Source organism: Gymnoscopelus braueri (assembly GCF_963280865.1).
Source record: "Gymnoscopelus braueri genome assembly, chromosome: 8".
NCBI classification, from domain to species: domain Eukaryota; kingdom Metazoa; phylum Chordata; class Actinopteri; order Myctophiformes; family Myctophidae; genus Gymnoscopelus; species Gymnoscopelus braueri.
In genome coordinates this window covers 26,066,269-26,090,674 of record NC_137609.1, presented here as the reverse complement: position 1 = coordinate 26,090,674, position 24,406 = coordinate 26,066,269, and the positions used below count along the sequence as shown (strand labels likewise).

The following is a 24,406-nucleotide window of genomic DNA, read 5'->3' as shown; positions in this document are numbered from 1 at the left end:
AACAGAGCATTTTTATTTTATTTTGATTATATAAATTAATTTAACATATAGGCTACTCAACAAATTCTTATGCTTTAAAAAGAGTTTGTGGTAACTTGGGTTCCTACAGTTTGTTTGATCTTCCTTCTCAACCATGAATTTAACATAATCTATAGACTATAACCAAATGTTATATTTGTGTAAACCTGTTTGATTTGGCTATTTGATATTGTATTGACAATCTCTGACAAGCAGGTGTAACATCACTTGGGTATAACAGAAACAGAGAAAATTGTCTAATATTAATGTTTGCTGCAGATTCCCCCATATGAAATGTGTTAAATAAAATAAATGATCAAATTATCACCCAACATTTGTTTTATATGAACTAGCTTAGTCTACCCTAGGCATTGGCTCTCAAAGTGGGGTCCGGGGAGGGTCCCCAGCAAAAGTAGTTAACACAGCACAATCTTCTGAACCACTTTATTTAATTATACATTGGGTATTCAAAAATAGCAGATCTACAAGCTCGCAGCGAGTCACTTCGTGCCACGCTGCAAGCTTGTACATCTGCTATTTTTAACTAATTTTGATAGGGGTCCGCGGCCAAATATATATCAATTTGGGGGTCCTTGACATGAAAAGGTTTGAGAACTACTGCCCTATAATGGTCATATTTGTGATTTCAAAAATATATTTTCCTTCGGCCTGGTGGAGATAGCAGCAAGCCATGCATGAACCAGAGGTGGGCCAAACTGCTAAAATGCTACCAATAGGTGGCGCATGTGTGCAGCATACATTGCAACGAAACCAAAAAAATTGAGCCATGCTATAGTATGTTAGCAATCATACAGTATGCTTCACAACGTTAGCTTGGAAACACAACTAGGTGAAGACAAAAATGTGGGTCTGCTGAATGTATTTTTATATTAAAAATTAAGGAGCGCGTTGCCCGGCCCTTGCAAAGCCAACACAACGTCTTTATTATTTATGAATGGTTTCAGTCCCGCATTTGTTGTCATAAACGAGGTAAGTTGTGGCTAAAATGGCGGCGGGGTTGTCATTGATGTCTCTGTCGGGGCTTGAAGACTGTTCTGTGCTGCGTTGCGTTGCACGAGCCTTTCCGCTCGAGTGGAGGGCTCTTGCAACGAAGCACGGTACAGCTGAAAACAATGTCATTTTTGACGGGCGGATCGATCCGCCCGTCAAAAAATGACGTTGTTTTCAACTGTAAAAGTGTCGACGCTCACTTTATCTCATTTTTGTCAAGCGACGACACGGTGGTGTGGTAACTTAACTTAACATTAGTCAGTGACGTTATTATCTTCATGTTAATTGGAGGCTACCCTCCGTCAACACTATGTCTATGTCTGTCCATGCGTCACTTTGTTATTAACAAGCTGTTACTAATGCTAAGTAAGGCAGCTCTGTGATCTTGACAGCTCGTTTTACATCTCGCTAGTCAAGGACCAATAAGCAGTGGTGGAAAGTAACTAAGTACATGTACTCAAGTACTCTTTTTTTCCCCCTTAAAAGTATCAATACTGCAATGTAGAAATACTCTGTTACAAGTAAATGTACAGAATTCAAAATGTACTTGAGTAAAAGTACAAAAATATTGGCATCAAAATGTCCTTAAAGTACCAAAAGTAAAAGTACTCATTATGCAGAATGTCCCATATTTCACAAGTTTTCAAAAAGATCTTTTGAAAATAGCAGATCTACAAGCTCACAATGCATGGCATTGAAACGTATTGTGAACTTGTAGATCGTCTATTTTCAAATGGCCGAAATGTACATGGGGCTGAAGTGGTTACTGTATGTTTTGTGCTAATAATCAAAATCTACAAAGTAACTACTAACTCAAGTTTTCAAATAATTATAGTGGAGTAAAAGTACAATATTTGCCTCTGAGATGTAGTGGAGTAGAAGTAAAAGTACTGAAAATTGGAAATACTCCAGTAAAGTAAAAAATACCTCAAAACTGTACTTAAGTACAGTACTTGAGTAAATGTACTTAGTTACTGCTAAAATACTCTCCATCTTCATTGGCCCTTAATTCAAAATAAATATTATTAAGACAGCAGCATCAAACAAATAAGACTGCTGCCATGAAGGGGTACTCCTCCTTAACACAGTGATGTTTTTATTGAGCCATGATGATACTGAAGTGTTGCACCACTTACGTTTCAATGCGTGTTTACTTATTTCTACTAATGTTTTGAAAGAAGGGTAAAAAATAAAGTATTTGCATACCTTTCTTGCAAGCCCTATTTTGTCCATGTCATTATAGGTTAAAAAAAATGTCCAAAAAAGTGAAATAGTAAAAATAGCAGAAGATAGTCTACAAGCTCACATGGTGATGTCACAAAGCTTCACAATTAATTCATGACATTGTTGGTTGATTGATTGATTTAATACTTAATTAGCAGTTTGCACAAAATAAAAAGCACAGGAAAGTACAGTTCAATACAAGGTCTGCTAAGAGGATTTTAAACCCAAGAAAGCCTATGGCTTGTTTCCATTGGGGTCCTTTGTACTCAATTCATCAACATTAATGACAGACAAATATACACTACTATGCAAAACATCACATCAACAGTTTGAAAACCAAGTTTGGTACCAAGTATAAAATAACAACTTAACGCTGGATTAAGTTGTTAATCGATTTGTTGATATATAAAAAATAAAATAATATAAAAAAAACATGCGTCTTGATTATTCATCAAATCAAAAAAGTTATCAATAGAATGATAACTTTAAAAAGTACGGATAGTTGCAGCCCTAGTTTCGGTTTCTGGTGCTTTCAAATGTTTTTTTTCCTTTTCTCTGGCCTTCACTCACATCAGGTAGGCTGGGCCTACCTACCAACTAATAATATTAGTGCCCTTCATGGACAGTCAATCTTTGGTTCCACAAACCACTGCTGCTGGTAGGGAAACCTATGTGTTTACTTGCGCATGCTTGACTGCCTATAACTATCAAAGTGTTCCAAGTGTTCCTAGTAGTGTTAGGTGTAACTGAGATTTATGTATGTAAGTCAGATGTCATCTTTTTTGATTACATGTGATGTAATTGATGGACACAATCAATTAACAGTCATAATTTTGATTTGTCTCTCATTCCAGATTTAAGTGAACGTAAAACACTTTTTTGGGGTCCAGAGCAACCAAATCATTTACTGAAGCTGATCCAGAAAATGTTAAAGAAATGATAGCAGCGCAGGACTTGCAAACAGATAATCCACCTTATCCGTAAGCAATAGTCTGTCATCAAGTGTTAACTTTCAAATGCTAGAAATGTATTTTAAAATTTCACTTCAAAGTAAATAGTGCTTGTCTTATTTTTGTGCGACTGTATGTACAGAGATGCTGATACACAGTTATCTTCAGACGCAGACCTTGAAGATCCTGATGGAAGGAATGCAAAGACGGGGAAAGCATTCGTATGTGTTGCTTTTCATACATGTTATCTTAAGAAACAATTGGACATTGTGGTATCATCAATTGCTTTTCTTAAATCCCCCCCTTCCCCCCAAAGTAATAGTAACATCCACCTAAAATGTTCCATTATTTGGGGTAGTTATTTATTGTTCACAAATGGGATGGTATATTCACCATCATGTTCACAGTTATTCTGCAATTAAATTAATTTCAGAATAAATTATTACAAATGATGTAACTTTTCCATAATAGACTGCTAAGAAGGGAAAGAAGACCCTTGGAGACAAGGCCAAAGGTGGAGCAGTTGGAAAGGTTCCTGGCCTTGGTTGGGTGAATGGGCATCATCAGCATAATGGGGTGGAGAATATGACCCTGTTTGAGGTGGTTAAAATGGGAAAGAGTGCCACACAGGTACGTGCACCCTTGGTGTCGTATTACTTTTTTTGACTGTAAAACAGCATGGGTGTTGCAACATCTCTAATGCAAAATTAGATTTGACTGAGAGCTGTGAGAAGGTTTCAAACTTGAATTTAGAATATCATAATTGAAGGGTTATTTAGTCAACCGCTATTGTTTTGTTTTCCAGTCTGTTGTTGACGACTGGATAGAGGCATACAAACAAGAAAAAGACATTGCTCTCTTGGACTTAATCAACTTCTTCATTCAGTGCTCTGGATGTAAAGGTAATTATCTGAATTGACTTCCATGGGGCACAGTTAAAAGTGGGATGTTATCCAAGCAAAATTACGATTGTAGACTTTTTTGAAAATATGTTATTCCTGTCACAGGTGCTGTGAGTTCAGAGATGTTCAGACGTATGCAGAACTCCGAGATCATCAGGAAAATGACAGAGGAATTTGATGAGGTGCTGTCTGCGGTGTTGAGATGATTCTAAAATTAAAAATAGGACTGAAATGTATAAGCACAAATCAAACATGAAAAAGTCTTAATGTTGGCTGAGTTTGAGGAAATTAGGAAAATGATCAAATTTTAATACATTTTACTTGAAAGATGTCATTGTCATCTAAATCATATATGTCCTTCCTCAATTTTCGAATAGGACAGCGGTGACTATCCATTAACCCTAGCAGGGCCACAGTGGAAGAAATTCAGGTTAAGCTTCAGTGATTTCATTGGGGTCCTGGTCCGGCAGTGTCAGTACAGCATCATCTACGATGAGTACATGATGGACACGGTCATCTCACTGCTCACTGGCCTGTCTGACTCACAAGTCCGGGCTTTTAGACACACAAGCACACTTGCAGGTCAGTTTTGGTCTACTTTTAAAGTTTTTTTTGGAAGCGCACTGCTTTGTTATGTATTTCTGTTACTGTGGATTGATTAGAACAGTGGATATTTTTGTATACTGTTTATCTTTTTGATTGCTCATCTTTTTCAAGTGCATAACAGAGATATGCTGCCTTTTTTCTGTTTTTAAAGCCATGAAGTTAATGACGGCCTTGGTGAATGTTGCTCTCAACCTGAGCATTAACATGGACAACACACAAAGACAATATGAGGCAGAGAGGAAGAAGGACATTGGAAAGAGGGCCAACGATAGGCTGGAGTTCCTGTTGCAGAAACGTAAAGAGGTGAGCTGAATCTCTAAGTAATTAACGCTTTTATCTCTTTACGTCCAGACTCCAACTGATACACAATTCAGCTGCCAGACTGCTAACTCTAAGAAATGCGACCATATCACACCCATTTTAGCTGCTCTCCACTCGTTACCTATTAGTTTCAGAATTTAGACTTTTAAAATCCTGCAAGGATAGGCTCCCAGTTATATTTCAGATATGCTGATCCCTTATGAGCCTCTGCGCAGGGGCGATCAGGCTTTTTTAGTCCGGGCACCAAGGCTTTGGAATGCCCTACCTGAGGGTCTACGGCTTGCAAAATCAGTGTCTTCTTTTAAATAACTTCTGAAAACATACTTTATTATGTCCATTATGTTCTTAGTATTCTTGCCTCCCGTGTCAGTTTTATTGTATTGTATTGTTTTGTATTGCTTTTATCTGTGTTTATTTCTCTATTTAATGTTATTTTATCCAGTGATTGTACTTTTATCTCTTATGTTTATCATATTATTCGTTTGCCTTGCTCTGTAAAGCACTTTGAAACCTTGTTTGGAAAAGTGCTATACAAATAAATTCATTATTATTATCATTATATGTTGCACTGGCCCTCTGGAAATCAATATTGAATTCCCTAATTTTTTAACATGAACTTACAGAGATAAACGGGTTTTTAAATAAATGACTTTACATAAGGATTTTGATTGCACCACATTGTTCTATTCTACGAACAGGGAAGCCACTTTTATAGAGATCCTGCAAACAAGGTGGTGTAAAGAAAAGCTGCCATGCAAATGCCCCTCCCATTCCATCTCCATACGTTCTATAGTGAGCTAGGTGAAATGATGGTGAAACATTACTGCCTTGAACAGGTCTAACAGTCTAAAGGGAGCTAGAAATAAGCTTATTGTGCTAATTTACTAGCCTGGCAAAACCACAAATTTAACTTCACTCATTGTCTCATGGAAAACAAATTTATGGAGTTTGCAAGATTTATGATCACTATAGTACAGTATGTAAGGCTAGTAATTTCCCTTATTCACAAATTCCAAGGCTGGTAAGTACAGAATGTATCAACTTTATTGGCCACATTTCACCTATACTGTGACAGGCCTAAAGGATATTTTTTGCATCAGTGTTAGACCTACTCATAGAGTCCACAATGAGGAGCAGTACTGTTCGTAAAATATGTAAAAAATAAATAAATGAAGCTCTTCCCCTTATTTTGTTTCAGCTTCAAGAAAACCAAGACGAAATTGAGAACATGATGAATGCAATCTTCAAAGGAGTGTTTGTGCATAGATATCGGTATGTATCTATGAGCACTAAAATTCCATACTGACTGTCAAATGTCACTGTTAAAGATGAGTGCCCCCTCTCATGCCACTGTATTGTATCACATCAAACCAAGACCACTGCTGAATGTTTATTTTTTTGGTTGCCCTCTTGTGTAACTTGCATCATATATGTTTGACTACATATGATTCTAATCGGACACCTGCCAAGCTTTGAGTAGGGAGCTGCTCCAAATGTTCTGTGTTCATATGCTTTGCCATCCTGAGTTAACAGATAGGAGTGGATTAAAGCCCCATTTGGATATTATGGGGCTGCATGTCTTTTCTTATTCTCAGTCAATCCTTCTATATTCATCAGTGATGCCATTGCCGAAATCCGAGCGATTTGCATCGAGGAGATTGGAGTGTGGATGAAATTGTACAGTGACGCCTTTCTCAATGACAGTTACCTGAAATATGTTGGGTGGACAATGCATGACAAGGTAAGTCAGATACACTTTAGTCTACACTACAGCATCTGGATGAATCTTTTTTTTTATTTTAAGGCTAGCTAAAAGGATTTCCTTTCCCCTGATAGTGGTTCTGTAATGGGTTGCTTTCCTAACATGATTGTTTAGTTTTGTTTGTAAAGCATCTTTGAGTATATCGAGTGTATAGTTTAGTATTATTGATACCTAACATTTATTTGCTTGGCAATAAGTTAATGATACTGTTTTGCAACTTGGCTAATTAAGAACATTGTCATTGTGTGTAAAGGGGGGGGGGGGCAGTTGTGATGACTAGACATTTTAATATTACTAATTATTTATATGGCTACTGTGATTGTAAGCAAGGTGAGGTGCGACTGAAGTGCCTGACAGCCCTGCAGGGCTTGTACTATAGCAGGGAGCTCAACACTCGACTGGAACTCTTCACTAGTCGATTTAAGGTGAGCCAACTACTCCTCACTACACTACCAGCTGTATATGTACCAGGGCTCTCACATGCCCTGGTACATATTTTTTAAAGTTAAAGACCAATTTCCATGGAAGACCAGTTTCCATGGAAGACAAGCAACATGCACAGTAAAATCCTCAGTGTTAATTTAACCCTGTGAGTGTTGGCGCGGTCGTGGCTTAGTAGAGAGGCCGCCTGGTAATCATTAGGTCACCGGTTCGCCCTCAATCTGCCCAGTATAGTACTTTTCAAAATGTCCCTGAGTAAGACACTTAACCCCTAAAGCCCTCTCCAGACCAATCTGAGTCGGCCCGATTTTGGGCCGAATTGGCTTCGGGAAGCGTCGGCCAGTCGGTTAGGGGTCCGTCGGGGGGTCCGTCGGGACCTTTTCGGCCGACCCAGAGCCGACCGAACATGTTCAGCTTTTTAGCCGACTGGTAGCGCAGTGGCAGTGACAACAGAGGGCTGTCGGTGTTGCCAGATTATGTGAGAGAAACAAGCGAGAGAGAGAGAGAGAGAGAGAGAGATAAAAAGCGGCAGAGAGAGGGAGAGAAAAAAGGGAGAGTGAAAGATTGAGAGAGAGAGAGAGAGGTAAAAAGCGGCAGAGAGAGGGAGAGAAAAAAGGGAGAGTGAAAGATTGAGAGAGAGAGAGAGGTAAAAAGCGGCAGGGAGAGAAAAAAGGGAGAGTGAAAGATTGAGAGAGAAAGAGCGAGCGAGAGATTGAGGAGACGGAAAGAGGGAGAGAGAACGAGCAATTAAGTGAATTGCTTTCACCTGCTGCTGCTGCTGCTGTGCGGAGTGTGCTACAGGGCATATCTCCGCCAAGCCAGGGTGACCTACCCAGGCTCATGAAATTCATATTCAGGCATAGTAGCCAATTAGAATGAAATCTTCAAAAACGGACTCATATACTGATACAGAACCATATATTGGCTATATATTATGGCTGTCGGGTGGAAATCTTGTATGTTCCTTTTTTATTATTATTTAAAAACAATTTAAAATCGTGAAAATAGCCAATCTACAAGCAGTAATTATTAATAATTAAGAAATACTATATTTTAAAGAGTGAAAAATCAACTAAAGTCATTATTAGTGCAAGTTCATTCACATTTCATTTGAATGAAAATAACTTGTGGGTAAAATACATTCTGTGAATCTAATGTGATTAATGTGACCCCTACTTCAGTCAGTGAAGTCCAGGGCTGAATGTGACATATTGAGACCTATATAACTAAATATTGGTCAGTGGCCAACACATTATTTTGTGAAATAAATGGGTAATATTTCACAGATAGTTATACTATTCTTATAATATATTAAAATACAATCATCCTTAACCTTCAAGTTAAATGCATTATTTCCGTGGACTTAAAAATCATTTTTGGACTTAAAAATCGTTATTATTTTTTGGATGGCCTTCCTGCCCTGGCAGGAAGGCCGGGCAGGGCCTTTGTGCCCTCCAAAAAATTACAACACCAAAGGCCAAGTGGCCTTGCCCCTAAAATGACGAAATTCCAGGCTTGAATGCAATAGATGTACTCTGAGTCTGTTACAAGTAAAAGTCCGGAATTCAACATTTACTTGAGTAAAAGTACTAAAGTATTGGTATAAAAATGTACTTAAAGTACCAAAAGTAAAAGTACAAAAATGTTTGAAAATAGCAGATCTACAAGCTCAGAACGCGTGCATCGCAACACGTTGTGAGCTTGTAGATCTGCTATTTTCAAATAGCTTATAGGTACAAAATAGGGCTAAAGTGGTTAATGTATGTTTCATAATGATTTATATCTGCAAAGTAACTAGTAACTAAACATTTCAAATAATTGTTGTGGAGTACAAGTATAGACAATTGGAAATACTCCAGTAAAGTAAAAGTACCTCAAAATTGTACTTAAGTACAGTACTTGAGTAAATGTACTAGTTACTTTACACCACTGCACGTCAGTGAAGAAAAAACGCTGGGAACATCCCTAAGTGGCTTTGCAGGGAAACAAGCCCAAAGTCGCTTATAATAAGCAGACCTGGCAACGCTGGCAGGCTAAAAGTCAAATTAGCACATGAATGGCCAGTCGGCTGACAGACTTAAATGGTAACTTTTGCCAACCGAATACCAGTCTGTTGCAGTCTGGAGTAGTCTGCAATAGTCTGGACGAGTCTGTTTGGTGCGGAGTTGCCTTAACAGCTCCCCCGAGCATGACCGGCGAGTCTCATCATGGGGTTTGTAATTGATAGAAAATTTAAAAAAAATTGGGTGAAGTACTCCTTTAAGGTAAGACATAAGACGTAAGACCTGCCGGTAATTAAGGACCCAGAGGAGTTTACTGCGTAAGAGAACATCAAAACTGTTGCTGGTCATGTAAAATCACAAGTTCTGTAATTGCAGCTATTTAAGGAAGGTAAAACAGTCCGTCCTGATGCTTCTAATGCTGATGATTCCAATTTTATCCCTGACAATAAAAATAAATCTGTGTTTAGCTAGCTATACTAATTTATATGCTTTTACATTGTAATGCTGTATGCATATTATTTTCCTGATATGTCACCATTGCATGCAAGTAACCACAACAAGTACTGAAACTGTATATCCCTGCACAGTCCTGGAACAGTGCCCTGGATTTCCCAGCGGGAGGTTACCATGGCTAGTAAATGTATGACTTACTGTAGGTTTGTGATGACTTAGTGCACATGCTAACCGTACTGTCATTGACAGGACCGCGTTGTGTCGTTGACTTTGGACAAGGAATATGATGTTGCAGTACAAGCCATTAAACTTCTGACTCTTGTCTTACAGTAAGTATCCTCACCTACAACGGTAATGAATTTAACAGCATCGATATACCTTACTTTTTTCTTTGTGATCCAAATGAAAATATATGTATATCATCAGTCAAGTCAAGTGCAGAACTAAGAGAGGAAATTGGGACACTTACTATTAAGCTCCGTTCCATATTTGCAAATGTTCAGCTTGTCAGTTATTTGTTGTGTTGAACTGCTCTTGCTCACAAAGGAATTGGGTCATTTTGATCTAACAGGAGCAGTGATGAGATCCTTACAGCAGAGGACTGTGAGAGTGTGTATCATCTGGTGTACTCAGCCCATCGACCCTTAGCTGTAGCCGCAGGAGAGTTTCTCTACAAAAAGTAAGATTTCGTTTGAGAATGAAATTGAATTTCATCAGTCCTACACATCTTCCAGATGACTCAAGTCCATGTTTATAATGCAGTACGGAATTGAGGACATTGCTTGACCTTTTTGTGTTGTGCTGGCTAAAAGGCTGTACAGCCACCGAGGGGGAGAGGAAGAAGGACTGCCCAGGAGGGGCAGGCAAAGCCTCAACGGCAGCCTCCTCAAGACCACAGTCTTCTTCTTCTTGGAGAGTGAGGTAATTTGTGTCCATGTTTCTCTGTACTGGAAGAAAACCTTGTCATTGGTGTCTCTGTGGCAGCTGTAGCGCTGGAAGTGTTACAATATTGATGGGATATACGTACTCTTGTGTGTTGTAGCTCCATGAACATGGGGCCTACCTGGTAGATAGTCTGTGGGATTGTGCAGCAGACCTCCTCAAAGACTGGGAGAGCATGATCAGCCTTCTGCTGGATGAGCCCATGCCAGGGGAGGAGGGTGAGTTTCCCCTACTCATACAATCAATGTTTCACAGCCTCAGAAACCTTTTTATTTTTCCTCTATTTAAAGCTTCAATCTGGAACTTGAACAATCCGAAAATGAATTTATTTCACAATCTGTATGGTATCTTAATATAATATAACTATCACATCTGCAGTGTTTGGAGGCGGTCTCCCTACTCTTCCATTGAGAAGTTTAGACACTGGTCTCACTGGTTGACAAGTATCTGCCTGGCCAAGCGGGGGATTCCCTCTTGCCAGAGCGGTAGAAGTTTCCCAACTAGAACACCTTTAACCTAGAAGTCCCATACCTAAAACATAGGAACATACAGTAATCTGGAGCAGCGGTGGCCTAAAGGTTAGAGGAGCGTACTTGTTGCCGGAAGGTTCCCGGTTTGATTCCCCAGACCGGCAAGAAAGTTCTGGGTGGGGAAGTGAATGGCCACCACTCACCCCTCACCCAACACCCCTGAAGTGCCCTTAAGCAAGGCACTGAAACCCCAACTGCTTCAGTGGAGCTGCTCAGTGGCCAACAGTGCTGTGGTTGTACTGGTCAGCTCCCAGGTTTTAATGTGTGTGTGTCTACAGTATGTGCAGGGCTTTGCTGAAAATGAGCAATGAGCAAATCCCCTTGGCATTAGTAACAACGTGCATAGACGCATAGTAAACAGCCTATAGCTTCCTCAACGAGACGAGGCAGCATGTATACATTATGTCACCACAGTCCATTATAGACAGGAATGTAGCTTGAAAAGTTTCACCTGTCGTGCTGTGAGCTTGTAGATCTGCTATTTTCACCAAATATTAGCCCCAAATAGGGATGCTAGGGTTCAACTGGTTAAAGTGTTGCCTGTGAGTGAGCCCTTGAAAATAGGAAATATTTAGTTTTCTGTGCACAGTTAGGTTGTACCACCATCTGTCTGTACAGTAATGCATGGATATTTGGAAAGCAACATGCAGTTTATTTTGAGCTTTTACTCCTGTCACTTTGGGCTATAAAAAATACAAGAGAGTTGAGTAAGCAAGTAAACTGGCTTTACTACATCTTAAAAGATTAGTACGTATCACTTATTTAAATGTTGACTTGTGCTCAGCTACTACCTTGGGTAAATAAAGAAAACACTCTTCCTGCAATGACTTCTGTATCAGATATGTAAATTCACCAGGTGAATCCAGGGTATCTAAATAGGTAAGGTCTTGTAAACCATACTTTGAAGGCACCTAGTGCACTAAGTTTGGTAGCTATTGGAGGGAAAGCAGAGTAAGCTACAAAGATATTGGGAAGTGTCTCTAGGATGGCCTAATTTAAAGATATACATGTGCAACTTCTTACTTGAATACAGATAGGTCCACCCTACCATCTGATATAACACAGTGGTGAGTAATCCCCTTGGCATTAGTAACAACGTGCATAGACGCATGGTAAACAGCCTATAGCTTCCTCAACCGAGACGAGGCAGCATGTATACTGTACATTATGTCACCACAGTCCATTATAGACAGGAATGTAGCTTGAAAAGTTTCACCTGTCGTGCTGTGAGCTTGTAGATCTGCTATTTTCACCAAATATTAGCCCCAAATAGGGATGCTAGGGTTCAACTGGTTAAGGTGTTGTGAGCCCTGTGAGTGAGCCCTTGACAATAGGAAATATTTCCTTTTCTGTGCATTTAGGACTAATTTAAGACCAAGAAGAAACACTTGATTTGTTTTACGCAATCATTAATGCACAAGTGTGTTTTGTTGACATACAGGCAAAGTCTCATCCTCATTTGATCATTCCATAGTATACTGTATTTCTGTGTCTTTTCCAGCCCTGACCGACCCCCAGGAGACGGCACTAATAGAGATCATGCTCGCTGCTGTCCGGCATGCGTGTGAATGCCACCCTCCAGTGGGTAGAGGCACAGGCAAGAGGGTGCGTTGCCTGGCTCTGCAAACTACAACCACTTCATGAGCATTCACACATTATCATACTAGATGTTGACAAATGAACTGTGGTCTCCTGCATGTCAAAGGTCCTTACCGCCAAGGAGAAGAAAGTGCAGCTGGATGACAGAACGAGAATCACAGAGATGTTTGCAGTGGCATTGCCTCTGTTGTTGACAAAGGTGGTTAGCAACGTTATGTACTCTTCAAATAATGGTACACAGTACTGACTCTTTTAACTTGGGTCACCAGATAATCCATGACTGTCAGTAATGTGTACTGACCGTTACCGTCTTCTTTTTTTCTCTTCACAGTACTGTGTTGATGTTGAAAAGGTGACCAATTTACTACAAATTCCAAAGTACTTTGATCTTGACATCTACACTACTGGTCGGTTAGAAAAGGTTTGTGAAATGTACATTCCTTCTAACTGCTAAAACTCAAGCTGTCAGCGATGATAACGATGTTGCTGAATACTATGTTGCTGAAAACAGTTTTCTGTTCCCATTAAGCATTTGGATGCTCTGCTGCGTCAAATATGGGAGGTGCTGGATAAGCACACTGACACAGATGTGCTTGAAGCCTGCTCTACCACCTACCACTACCTATGCAACGAGGAGTTCACTATCTACAATCGTGTGGACATTGCCCGCTCCCAGCTCCTGGATGAGCTGGTGGACAAGTTCAACAAACTGCTGGAGGACTTTCTGCATGAGGTAAATGGCAGGAATTCACGACTTTATTTTGTTGTTTGTATTGTTTAGATTAAATTAAATTTAATTTAATTAAATGTAATGTTTTAAATGTGCAGTACTCTATAGGGAAGGGATCTTCAACATTTTTCAACCCAAGGACCCCCGAGCTGAGAGAGAGATGAAGCAGGGACCCCCACTACTGTACATTGCATACAATGTATACAGATTAAACTTTTTCATAGATTTCATAGATAGCTTCATTGACTATCATCAGTGCTGTGTAAATTAATGTTTTTTGTTCATTTCAGACATTTAACCTCTTAAACCTTCAATACTTGATTTGCTCCTTTTCCCTCCTACACCAAACCTCTTTGCCGAAAATAGCAGATCTACAAGCGCACAACACCCTGCAGCGCGAGGCGTTGTGAGCTTGTAGCTATTTCCGGCTAATGTTCCTCAGAATAGAGATGCTAGGGTTCCAGTGGTTAATGTAAAAACACAAAGCTTTGGCGGACCCCCTGGAGTAACTCTGAGGACCCCCTAGGGGTCCCGGACTCCCTGTTGAAGACCCCTGCTATAGTGTACTCTATAGAGTTGTGGGTGTTTCACAAGAAAGCATTCTACTCTGGCAGGGGGAAGAACTAGATGAAGATGATGCCTACCAGGTTCTGTCCACGCTGAAGAGGATAAGTGCTTTTCACAAGTAAAACAATGAACATATTAAGATTTTGAAAATATATACTTGTGATTGAATGTTGAAAGTCTAGGTTGTTTGATTTCAAAGTAGCTTCTTGTTTTTCAGTCAGCACTTACTGTTCTAAAGGAAAAAGAAATCCGGTTCTATGGATGGCTGTGTCGTCTTTTAGACTTGTTTTCATCTGAACCCAGAATGATATAATTTCATTTCATCAATCCGAACACTTGTATTTCTTTTCCTTCTACAAGTGCACATGATCTCTCTAAATGGGACCTCTTCACTTCCAACTACAAGCTACTCAACACCGGTCTGGAAAATGGAGATATGCCTGAGCAGGTAATTAGAGTAATTTGTCTATTGTCTTTAACCTAACTCAATCAGTCATTAACAACATGTCTGTATCATCACCCTGTTATTTTTGTTTTCCCCTACAGATTGTCATTCATGCAATGCAGTGCACACACTATATCATCCTGTGGCATCTCGCAAATCTCTCAGAATGCAGCTCCTCAAAGGTACATATTACTATAACATACTGTATATTCACAACATGAATATGGTCAGTTAGGTTGTACCACCATCGGTCTGTACAGTAATGCATGCATGGATATTTGGAAAGCAACATGCAGTTTATTTTGAGCTTTTACTCCTGTCACTTTGGGCTATAAATGATACAAGAGAGTTGAGTAAGCAAGTAAACTGGCTTTGCTACGTCTTAAAAGATTAGTACGTATCACTTATTTAAATGTTGAGTTTCACATACTGGAATCACAGCTGCTCTGTGCAACTGGAAAATAAATATGGCATATACATCAATCTTATTGACCAAACTAGATGTTAGGCAAAGTATGTTATCGATATTATGGAACTAACTTCCTGTCCTGTTCAGCAACAAGGAAAGAAGGGTGACAATACCAACAAATGTTATTGTATATTGGTGGTCCTTAGCTCCAATATTTGGGGTTCCTACACGTGTGACGTTGTAAACCATTACAGATTTACATTTTACATACAGTACATTTTACAAACCATGTTCACAAGTTGAAATGAAATAGTAGCACAATGGAGCTTTCCTTTTGTTTCTTTAGGTGGATATGGTGACCTTGAGAAAGCAGACGAGGGTTTTCTGCTTAATGTGCCAGCGCTACCTAACAAATGTGAACACCACTGTAAAAGAACAGGTGGGACCAGACTCTTCTTCTCTTCCTGGCTTTGGTCCAGTTACAGTAACATACAGATGAAAGTATAATCACGGTAGGTGGTCTCTCAAGAGCTAAAGTGTCGAGCTCTATTCCTGTAGGCCTTCACCATCCTGTGTGACGTGCTGATGATCTTCAGTCACCAGATCATGTCGGCAGGCCGGGAGCATCTGGAGCCACTTGCCTTCACCCCTGACTCTTGCTTACAGGCCGAGTTGCTCAACTTCATCCTAGAACAAGTGTTCATCGACCAGGATGATGACAACAACAGCACAGGTCAGAGTCTGTTCACATCAGTGTTTGAAAAAGACAACAACACTAATAATTCCCTCTGATTGTTTCTCTCTACATGTTGTGAGCATTTTATTTTTTCAGCTGCAATGATAAATGCAGGTAATTTTATTCTGGTTGCTGGGGGAAAATATTAGGACACACCCAAGTAAGCCGGTTGTGTCACCGGTCTAGCAGTGTAAAGTTCGCAAACTTGCAAGCATAAGAGATGGATTGTTAGGACTGTTTTCCTGTATTTGTCCTCTTTTGTGTCTTCTAGATGGCCAGCAAGATGATGAAGCCTGTAAAATAGAAGCACTACACAAACGGAGGAACCTATTAGCAGCCTATTGCAAACTGATCATTTACAATGTTGTGGAAATAAATACAGGAGCAGATATATTTAAGCAGTACATGAAGGTATGTTTAATATTTCATTATCATCGGTTCTACAACAAATTCTGTCTTTCGCTGCTGTTCACAGCTAACACCCTTTATCCACTGACTGTCCTCAGTACTACAATGATTACGGAGACATCATCAAGGAAACAATGAGTAAAACAAGACAGATTGACAGAATACAGTGTGCGAAGACACTCGTTGTCAGCTTGCAAAAGGTATGATTCTTGGCAACTCGAACAAATACTGTCTCTTAAGAAACTATTTCTACTGTGCCTGCAGGTACGGTAGTACATTTACAAAAGCAGGCACTTAAGAAGCACTACTGAGCATATCTTGTTCATCCATCAAAGTTGATAATGACCATGGCACGTCTCAATTTGTTGAGTTTCGCTGAGTGTGCAGATGATTGAACAGACCAATCTGAGCCTGGAATACTCTGTGGCACACTGGACAGGACAGAGAGGATATAGAGCCCTGAGGTGTAGCTACAATTCCATTCTTGGCAGATTGCTGCCTCTTTAACATAAGAGGACTGCACCTTCCTGTACTTTTCATATCCAGGCAGGTCGTTGTGGGCTAGGGGTTCCCAGCTTTTCAGCTTGTAATTCAAATACAGCCTCTGTTATTCCTTTGCTCTGTATTTGGGCCCTCTGAAATCTTGCTCCCAGTATCTCTCGACCAATGGGGGAGTTCTATAAATTGGACCTACAGTATAGTGAGGAACCAACTTGACAGGCAGTAGTGGTTTGACCTGTGCAGTTCCATTTCTTTGTTTACAATGGCTGAGAGTTTCCTCAAATTTGTATTCCAAAAACTACAAAAAAGAAAAGAAAAATGTATTATGATCTATAAAAAAAGAGTGACGTGAACATAGATGTTTAAGAGCTGAGAAATTGTAAACATTTGAAAACGCTAAACTAGTGGTTCCCAACTTTTTTCCTTGGGCCTCCCCCCTTCTTATATCGGACAAAAGCTGAGACCCCCCCTACACATGTGCGCACACTCACGCATGCACACACGTGAGCACGCACACACTATGTACTTCTCATTCGACAAATAGCAAAATAGCCGATGTACAAGCTCACAGCGTGTGGCAAAGCGACGTGTTGTGAGCTTGTAGATCGTCTGTCTTCCGCTTTTCTACATCTATATTTCTTTTTTTTACTGTTTTCGACAATATGACATGCCCAATATAGGGATGCCAGGTTGAAAGTGGATGAAAGCAACTTATGATTTTGTGCAACGTGTTTATACATTTTTACTACCTCCAAACAGACAAGGCCTGTTTGTCTCCTAAGGGGGTCCCGAATCCCGATTTTGGAACCTTTTTGGACCCCCCCATCCAATAGATTACACTTTAACATTATTGAATCTACTTAAATAATAATGGAGCCCACAAAAACAGAGCTAAATGTGGTAGCATGATTGATGAATGTAATAATATTAGTTCATTTTTTTTTTCAAAATCAAGCTTCTGCTCCAAAGTTTCCTGATGCCCCTTTTTCAAGAATTTTGATTTTGAAGACTTATTTCTTCAAATGTATTCATATTAATATTGTTAACAGTTCAGTGTTTTCCTTTGTAGCTATTCAATGAGATGTTGTCTGACCTTGGCTGCAATATTGACCGCTCTTCATCAGCCTTCTGCGGCATAAAAGAACTTGCCCGACGTTTTTCATTAACATTTGGACTGGATCAATTGAAGACCAGGGAGGCTATTGCCATGTTACATAAGTAAGTGGTAATTGTGAGCCAAAAGACGCTGTCTATAGGTTTTGACATCAGTGAAGTTGTCCAACCTATTTGGACAATGTTACCAACCATACGTTCATGCTTCTCATTCATTCTGTCTTTTTATGTATTTATTTTAGGGATGGAGTTGAGTTTGCGTTCAAGGAGCCTAGTCCACAGGGAGAGGGGGGTCCACCTCTCAATCTAGCCTTTTTGGACGTCCTGAGTGAGTTCTCTAACAAACTCCTGCGACAGGACAAGAAAACAGTGTAAGTATGGAGCAGAAGATATGTGTGTGATTATGCATTGGTAGGATGTAACTGATGATTAATGTTGACATTATTATTCATGTTTTAAATCGATAATTGATTAAAAACAAAAAATTAAATCTATTAGAATGTGTTGCGTTGATTCGTTGATACATAAAAAACAGAACAAATTATCAAAGAAAATGCACTTAAGAAGATAATTGATAGAATAATCGCTAAGAAAATGATCGATTGTTGCAACCCTACTGCATCACAACCTTTTATCTTTCTGGCTTCCACAGTCACCTGTACCTGGAACGATTCATGACCTTTCAGATGTCTCTACAGCGAGAGGACTGCTGGCTACCTCTCATCTCCTACAGAAACTCCCTACATGTTGGAGGAGATGACGACACCATGTCCGTCATCAGTGGATATAGCAGCCGAGGGTCCACTGTTAGAAGTAAGAAGTCCAAGCCAGCTAGCACAGGCAAGAGGAAATTTCCTGAAGGTGAGGGCCTGATGCTGCAAGCATTTATTGGACAACTGCAAAGAAATGGCTTTGGTTAAATATTGTTTTTACAGAAAACCTCAATAAGTTTATCCTGGGTATGCATAGTCAAATAATTGACTTGCTTTTTATTTTATTTTATTATGCTGGTATTTATGTCTCCCTTTTCTATTCTGATTCTTGCTACATTTACATTCAACTAACAGCTTATTGTATCTACATTGTATCACAAAGAGCACAAAACAATTACAACTAATAAAGCAAATAATGGAAGTGATGATTATTATTTCTTTGATTCGAAAATAGGACAACATGCAGATAAACATGGATACATGATACATGCACACTTTACATTGTATTTTTAAATTTGTTTAGTTATGTACTGTAATTGTGTAAAATTGTCAGTTGCAATCTACATTTTCTGCATACTGTACATGCCTTCCTTTCTCAGGAGAGGAAAACAGCTCTTGCAGTACTGATGCAGTTTGGATGAACCGCGAGCAGAACGTGCAGACACCAGTCATGTTGTTGTCTCCCCACCTCACCTCCACTGTACTGAGGGATCCAAAGAAGATGAGGACAGATAACAGCTACACAGGAGTGTACACCATGTCATCAGAGCAGCACTCCCACCAGGCCATACCTTCCCAACAACAACAGCAACACCATCACCACCAGACTGCCATGGATTACAAGTAATACAGTGCATCATTTCTACATATCCTTAATTTATCCACAACACTGAACTACCCACTCTCTGCCGTGTGATTGCTTTTAAAGTGTCGGACGTTCTCTCCCCTACTAGTACCCAGGTTACTTGGATGCTGGCCCAAAGGCAGCAAGCGGAAGCACACCAACAGCAGGAACGGGCCAATATGCAGTATGCCAAGATGAGGAACCACATGCAGCATGCTGTGTAAGATCTCTCTGTTGTCCACAATAACAGTCATTGTGTCTCAGTGGAGGGGCTGGCATTAGTGCAGTGGTTCTCAACCTTTTCAGGCTGCCACCCCCCAAACAATAATATTTGAACTGGGACGTGGTTCCATAGATAAATATTGTGAAAATAGCAGATCTACAAGCTCACGCGAGGCGTTGTGAGCCCGCTTTTATATATTATTTTTTTATATTATTTGACAATCTGGTCAATGTTTGACCAGTTTGTATAGTTATAGTAGTTTGTTGAGGTTTGAGGTATTAGACTGGTATTAGACTGGTCTTAAAAGTCCTTAAATTGTCACTTCACTGTCATCCGGGGTACCCCCCCCCCCCCAAAAAAAAAAGAAAATCTCCTGGGGGTCCCGACCCACAGGTTGAGAACCACCGCATTAGTGCACATTCTTATTTTCTATAATAACTTTCCATGTGCACTACTGTACGTACCTTAGTCGCAGAGGCTCCGGTCTCATGGAGGACGATGAAGAACCAATAGTGGAGGATGTTATGATGTCGTCAGAGGACCGTTTGGAAGACCTCAATGAGGGCATGGATTTTAACACTATGGACATAGACTTGGTAATTTGTTTTTTTTACCTGGGACATTTTTACGTCGAACAACCTCACATCTCACAATAACACATTTCAGTGGTAATACTTATTAAGCATTGTAAAGTTAATCGGTATGTGTTTTTTTGTATTATTATTATTTGATAATAATATTTATTTTACCTCAATGGCCTTTAGTTTGAGGACGGTTAAAATGATGCACTTGGCCGGTAACACCCCAGCTGTATTTTCTCTGAGTTCCACAAAGGCACTAATGAAATATCCTGTGAGTTCTAAGACTCCCAAGTATTGTGAGCCCAAACCATCGGTGTGATTGTAGTGTTGATGTGAAAGTGTCAGCAATATTCTGCTGACAATGTGCAAGCTTGACCATTGGCAGCCAAATATAACCTACAAACAAATATTACCGTCCCCTTTATTTGGAGAACCATGTACATTAGACTGGATGGGCCACACAGACCGAATATAAAATGCAATAAAATCCAGTGTTCTTGTGGTGGGTTGTCCTTCTTTCAGCCACCTTTTTTTGTACTTGGGGCCAGTGTCAAACTTGTAAACCCATCAATTGAGCTGCCGATAAACATTCATGTTTACCACCCTCAAACTAGAGGCCTACCAGAAGAATGTTCACATTGATTGAATGCTTGTGTATGGTGATCAGCTTAAACTGTACTAGCTTTTTGGAGGTTATGTTCAAACATTACCTTCCTGTACAGTGATGCAAAATTCACTGACTATAGCTGTTCTTTTTCAGCCACCGTCAAAGAACCGCAGAGAAAGATCCGAATTGAAGCCAGACTACTTTGATCCATCCTCCATAATGGATGATTCGGTAGGCATACTTTTTCGTTTGTTGCGGTGAGGGTTACATAATGTAAATGTGAGATACGGTAATGTAAAATGATGCACTGTATATATGTAAGTATATGCAATAGTTGTGATTTATTTGTTAAGAAATTTGTTAGAAATTATCACCATTTAATAGGGGCACGGTGGCACAGTCGGTAGCACTGTCGCCTCACAGCTAGAAGGTCCTGGGTTCGATTCCCGCCGGGGATGCTGTGGGCGCTGGGTGCGTGTCCTCTCCTCCGCGTCATCAGTGCCCATACCCTAGGTGGGGTTGGCGAAAGGGCCTTTCTGTGTGGAGTTTGCATGTTCTCTCCGTGTCCCCTAGGCCTGATGGAGGGGAAAGGAACTAGTTGGAATAACATGTTCCTTCCACACGCTACGTCCTACCGGGAAAACTCCCCCCTGTCAGGTGATAAGAAGTGGCCTGGTCACTCCTCAAGCATTGAAGGAAGCATTAGTTCAGTTCAGGGCTCTCCCCAGGCTGGCAGAGGGAGAGTAGCACCCAGTATTACAAGCTTAGACAATTGGCACTGGGTGAAAAATGGGTTGCAAAATCGTGGGATAAAAAAAAATAAAAAAAAATATTATCACCATCTATGCAGTACCGGCCAATTCATACCTAAAAAATAACTGGTTTAATTCAGGAGAATAAGATCTTTTTGCAGTAGCGTGCACACATACAAACAGGCATTCTTGTTTTCGGTTACTGGCCACTTTACACCCCCAATTAAGAAATAATTAACTGTGACCTATGATATTGTGTGGCTTGGTGTCTCAGAAAAATGACCAAGGATGCTGTTGCATCTCTCATAACCACACAAAGACAGTTGCTCAAGCTGCGGAATCTAAACTTCATGAATCCGCTTTGAAAGGAAAACCTGTCAAGTGTCAGATAAATATTAATGCTCACACAAATGGACAGCGGCACATATTTTCCCTATCTTTCAGCGTACTTTGAGTTATAGCTGACCTTTTTTATCTTGTTATATACAGTTTAACAGAAAATCAACTATTGACCTAGTTTTTCTCAAATTCTTTATCACTGTATTTATGCTTTATACAGTGTGCTATGCTGTATTCTTCTCTTTTCAAATCTTTTTCTCCCGTGCGAAAATAACATATATAGACACTAAATCATTTTTTTCCCCTCCAGGTTCTGAATGTTCCAATGTTCTAAAGTAAAATGGGGATATAAGGAACATTATTTTATTGAAGATCCCTCTCTAATAAGATGGCCGTTCTTCGTAAAGAAATGTAAGTTGCTCATGGGACTTAAGGATTTGTGAGACACCAATGATTGCCTCTTCAACGTCTTGTTTGACTTTTAACTTTAAAGGTTGCCTTGGTTGCATTTTTTGATATTTTTCTTCATATGGCTGTAGTGGCATTACTGTATAAGATGTTTCCACCTTTATTCAGCTACCCTAAAAACAACTTGTTAACACTGTTAACTTGTAGCCAGCTTGAACCTATTGGATCGGATAGGTGGAGCTTACAAGCAGTTTTTTGGTCGACTGAAGTGCCAATATAGAAACTTCTTCTCTATACTATAGTATGTGACAAGAGCTTGATGAAGAAAAATATGACTACAATTTTAATTGTCAAGGTATGGATTTGTCCTTCAATAAAAAGCTATTGTCTTATGTAAATATGGCTGATATACTTTTAAACTAGAATTTGGCATGGCCATATATTGTATTATGCCATATATGTACACAGTAAACTAAAATGTGAAATGGCATCCTATAGTGTTGAAACGCCTTACCGCAAATGCGATGTGCGGTCTCCTCAGAATTCTCTGTCGTGGTATTTTTAGAGATATATCAGTTGTGCTTTTATACCTTACAGATAGATTTTGATTTATAGATATTTTGTAATGACAATCAGATGTAAATTAATCGTTTGTAATCATGTTAATTCAAGTAGATGCAAAAATGTAACTTTGTATTGGAAGTTCTAATGTTACTATAGATATGGCCTGCAATTTATATTTTATTTTCATCTCTGTAGAGCTAATGACTGTATCAGTAATGTCCAAATGGAATTTAACCTGTTGACGGCTGCATTTTTATTTATTTTTAATAAGCTGGAGCAGTTGCAATGTCATACAGTACATTTAAATCCAGCCTATGGCCTTCAACACATCTATTATCTCTCCTCTATTTCTGTTTTTGTTCCCTGTACACTATATAAATTAAATTCTCCATTTTAATGGAGCAAGAAATGCTATATTGAGACTAGAAATGATTATACCAAGTATAGGACAGTGATGTCACAAACAGTAGGAAGAGTGTGTAGTATGTAGTTTAATGGGGCCCTGACATTAAGGATTAATTTATACCTTTCCCTTTTCAAAAGTGTCACTTGACAAAAAATATGTATTTTTAACTGAACTGTTGTCTATATGAATGCTGATGACTACACCCTCAGTGTAGAGTCGTTGATTGCTAAAGACGGTGGAAAGTGATTCAGAACCTTAGTCTTAGGGTTATCAGCAGGGAGCTGATATTTAAATTATTATGTGTCAGTGTATATTACGATGTGATTTTGCTAATATTCAGGTTCAATATTAACATTTTCTATGATTCCTGTTTCATTTTGGATACTGGACTGTGAAAACCAGTTGGTTCATATTGTCTATGAGATTCTATAGTATATAATAAACAAGATAGAACATAGAAGTTTTGAACTATGTGTTCATCTATATTTTTCAGAATAATCATCATCATAATCATTGTGTAAGTTAGGTGAATTAGGTTAGCTTAGTGTACTATTTATTACTCACTGTTGTGATCCTAACTTTTGATGTGTTAAGCATAGAGCTCGACCGATGCCAGATTTCAATCCCGATTTTGGGGAGTCAGAGACCACCCATGTTTGACCGATATTTTGTCTTGTAATAATTTGAAAAACTTTAATACAAATTTTCTAACTGAGAAAATGTTTCTTAAAAGCAAACAAATAAACACAAATAACTTTTTGATAGATACAAAATAAACACAAACATAACTCATTTATTTAATCAGTTTTAGTCCTATTAAAGATTTTCAAAAATAGACGATCTACAATAATTTTTTGAAACGTTTGACACCAGGTTGAAAGTGGTGAAAAATCAGGACGCATCAGGTGCATAATTGCGATACCATGTCATCAGAAAAGTCCAAATAATGGCTGATAGTCAGGCACTAGTTAAGTCTGACGTGAACTTGTGTTGTAATGGACACTTAGGTTGTACGGTATGTTGTGTGCAGTCTGTGCACTCTTAATCACGTAATGATCCTGTAACTGTGCTTTAGTAGTATTTTTTTGTTTTATTTTTGTTAATCATTACTTAGAACAGTGGTTCCCAAGTGGTGTGCCATGAGACAAGTCCAGGAGTGCCTTGGGATTTTGTGACAACTACACATTATTATTGCAATATATACAACTATACAAAACATGAATATTTTTTTGATTTACTATATCAGTGCTTTGTGCACTCATTTCCCAGTGCAGAGGCAAATTCTAAACCCTAAAAAA

At 39.3% G+C, this 24,406-nt stretch overlaps 1 protein-coding gene across 2 annotated transcripts; it reads left to right on the top strand.

Moving 5' to 3' along the window:
* The first annotated feature begins 790 nt into the window (after positions 1 to 790).
* On the top strand, positions 791 to 23,031 carry LOC308090009 (cohesin subunit SA-2-like). 2 transcript variants are annotated; one of them, XM_080435037.1, is made up of 34 exons: positions 791 to 1,008; positions 3,108 to 3,233; positions 3,346 to 3,424; positions 3,675 to 3,833; positions 4,009 to 4,105; positions 4,211 to 4,287; positions 4,483 to 4,687; positions 4,863 to 5,014; positions 6,231 to 6,304; positions 6,650 to 6,773; positions 7,121 to 7,219; positions 9,941 to 10,020; positions 10,263 to 10,370; positions 10,504 to 10,612; positions 10,734 to 10,851; positions 12,665 to 12,768; positions 12,869 to 12,961; positions 13,094 to 13,183; positions 13,292 to 13,495; positions 14,107 to 14,177; positions 14,420 to 14,507; positions 14,606 to 14,686; positions 15,260 to 15,352; positions 15,472 to 15,646; positions 15,921 to 16,060; positions 16,156 to 16,257; positions 17,628 to 17,776; positions 17,914 to 18,042; positions 18,324 to 18,532; positions 18,984 to 19,227; positions 19,338 to 19,448; positions 19,921 to 20,047; positions 20,793 to 20,870; positions 22,041 to 23,031. In XM_080435037.1, exons 2-34 carry the CDS (start codon positions 3,190 to 3,192, stop codon positions 22,062 to 22,064), a joined length of 3,837 nt encoding a protein of 1,278 aa, XP_080291163.1. In that variant the 5' UTR covers positions 791 to 1,008; positions 3,108 to 3,189; the 3' UTR covers positions 22,065 to 23,031. The 2 variants fall into 2 exon arrangements, with proteins under 2 accessions (XP_080291163.1, XP_080291162.1); XM_080435036.1 differs by lacking the exon at positions 22,041 to 23,031 and having other exon boundaries at positions 20,793 to 22,032.
* The last annotated feature ends 1,375 nt before the right edge of the window (positions 23,032 to 24,406 follow it).

Coding starts and splice junctions, on each gene's coding strand:
- LOC308090009 (XM_080435036.1), top strand. CDS start 3,190: ATGATAGCAGCGCAGGACTTGCAAACAGATAATCCACCTTATCC. Junction 10,021..10,262: donor CTTCTGACTCTTGTCTTACA/GTAAGTATCCTC, acceptor TTGATCTAACAG/GAGCAGTGATGAGATCCTTA. Junction 19,449..19,920: donor AACCACATGCAGCATGCTGT/GTAAGATCTCTC, acceptor TACGTACCTTAG/TCGCAGAGGCTCCGGTCTCA.